We start from the raw sequence: 1,708 nt of genomic DNA on the forward strand, positions 1-1,708 counted from the left end.
GAATGGAAAGACATGATAGATTAAATTAGAAGCCAAATACTAATTTGGTAGAGAGCTAATATCAGTCTTAAATTGAACACATTTTATGTCGACCTAGGTTTAGTTATAAAAATAAATTGATATCCAGCATGATAATGTGAACCTCCAGCCGTGAGCACACTCCAAACTCTCTCCATCTCTAGGAAAGTAAAGCATTCTCTACATGGTCATAAACATTTGATAGATCACCCTTGGGATCCATAATTCAGAAGAAAAATTTGTGCCACACGCTTTCAGATTATCTTGTTTTTTACACCATAGACAATAGGGTTGAGTGCAGGTGGCACAAGGAGGTAAATGGTAGACAACAGAAAGTGGGTGGAGGGGGCCACATGTCCAAAATGGTGGCTGAAGAAGGAGAAAAAGGCAAGAATATAAAATTCAAGGAAAACAAAAATATGAGCTGTGCATGTGTTAAATGCTTTGAACTGTGCCTCCTTTTGGTGTAGATGAAAAACAACTCGGAAAATCAGAACATAGGACACAAGGATAAAAATCATGTCAAATCTCAGAATGGTAAAGCCCACAAAAAGACCACATGCTTTATTGACTTGGATGTCTTCTGTAGCCAGCTTGACGACAGCCATGTGTTCACAGTAAGAGTGGGCAATAAGAATGGAATGGAAAATATGCAGTCTTTTGATAAGAATGGGTAACAGACCAACCAGCACTGTAGCTCGGATTGCCACTGCCACTATCATGTGAACCAAGACGGAAGGTGTGAGGATGGATGTGTGTCTCAAAGGATCACAGATGGCAAGGTAGCGGTCAAAGGCCATGGCCAACAGAATACCAGACTCCATGCACTGCATGGCATAGATGAAAAACAGCTGAGCTAGGCAGGCATCAAAGGCCATTGAGCAAGACTTGAACCAAAAGATGGCCAACATCTTGGGAGCAATGGCTGCACACAGTCTTATGTCACTTACTGCCAGCACAGCCAGGAAGATGTACATGGGCTGATGCAAATTACATTCCGTAGGGATGATAATCAGTAAAATGATGTTTCCCAACACAGCCACTGGGCACACGGAAAAAAGGAAAGCCAATCCAAAACTGCACATTCTCTAGTCCAGGAATGCCAGTCAAAGTTACAGTTCTGGGGTTCAAATATGACATGCTGATGGATGCCATTGAGGTTGGTATTCTGTCTTTTCACCACTGATTCTGATACCTGTAGAAGAGTATTTGAATGGAAAGTGAAAATTTCTCAGCCTCCCTCTCATGCAACCACAGTGTGCATTGAGCAAATAAGTCAGTGCTGTGAATGGCAGTTCAGTTAGATTATCCTGAGGTTCTACAACACATGACAAGATAGCACAAGCAAGCAATCATGAAAAAGTTGTACTACAACTATGTGGTAGGTTAAAATGGTGATGTTTCAGGATTTCAGACTTAGCTCTTGTGGAAATGGAAGCTATGACACAGAGCATTGATCTTTTGCATCTTCCATTACACTAGTCTGCCTGCACACCACTATTAGGTGTTCCTTCTTTATCTACTTCTAGAGGCCAGACAATTTCACCAGACTTAGAAATTCTCCTGAAAGAAATCTCATTTCTGATGTCCTGTGTACACTAGTACATAATCTTATGAGAGTGTTCAGTATTAGCCACACTTCTCCCGGTCTCGGAAAATGAGTTATTTATTTCTGTGTCATTTTCATCTG

The 1,708-nt window shown here is 41.1% G+C and overlaps 1 protein-coding gene across 1 annotated transcript; it reads right to left on the reverse strand.

The window, feature by feature from the left end:
* Positions 1–272: 272 nt before the first annotated feature.
* LOC112605567 (olfactory receptor 52A5-like) lies at positions 273–1,103 on the reverse strand. The gene has a single exon (XM_025355143.1). It carries the CDS (start codon positions 1,101–1,103, stop codon positions 273–275), a length of 831 nt encoding a protein of 276 aa, XP_025210928.1.
* Positions 1,104–1,708: the final 605 nt, after the last annotated feature.

This window comes from Theropithecus gelada, chromosome 14, assembly GCF_003255815.1.
Source record: "Theropithecus gelada isolate Dixy chromosome 14, Tgel_1.0, whole genome shotgun sequence".
Lineage (NCBI taxonomy): Eukaryota > Metazoa > Chordata > Mammalia > Primates > Cercopithecidae > Theropithecus > Theropithecus gelada.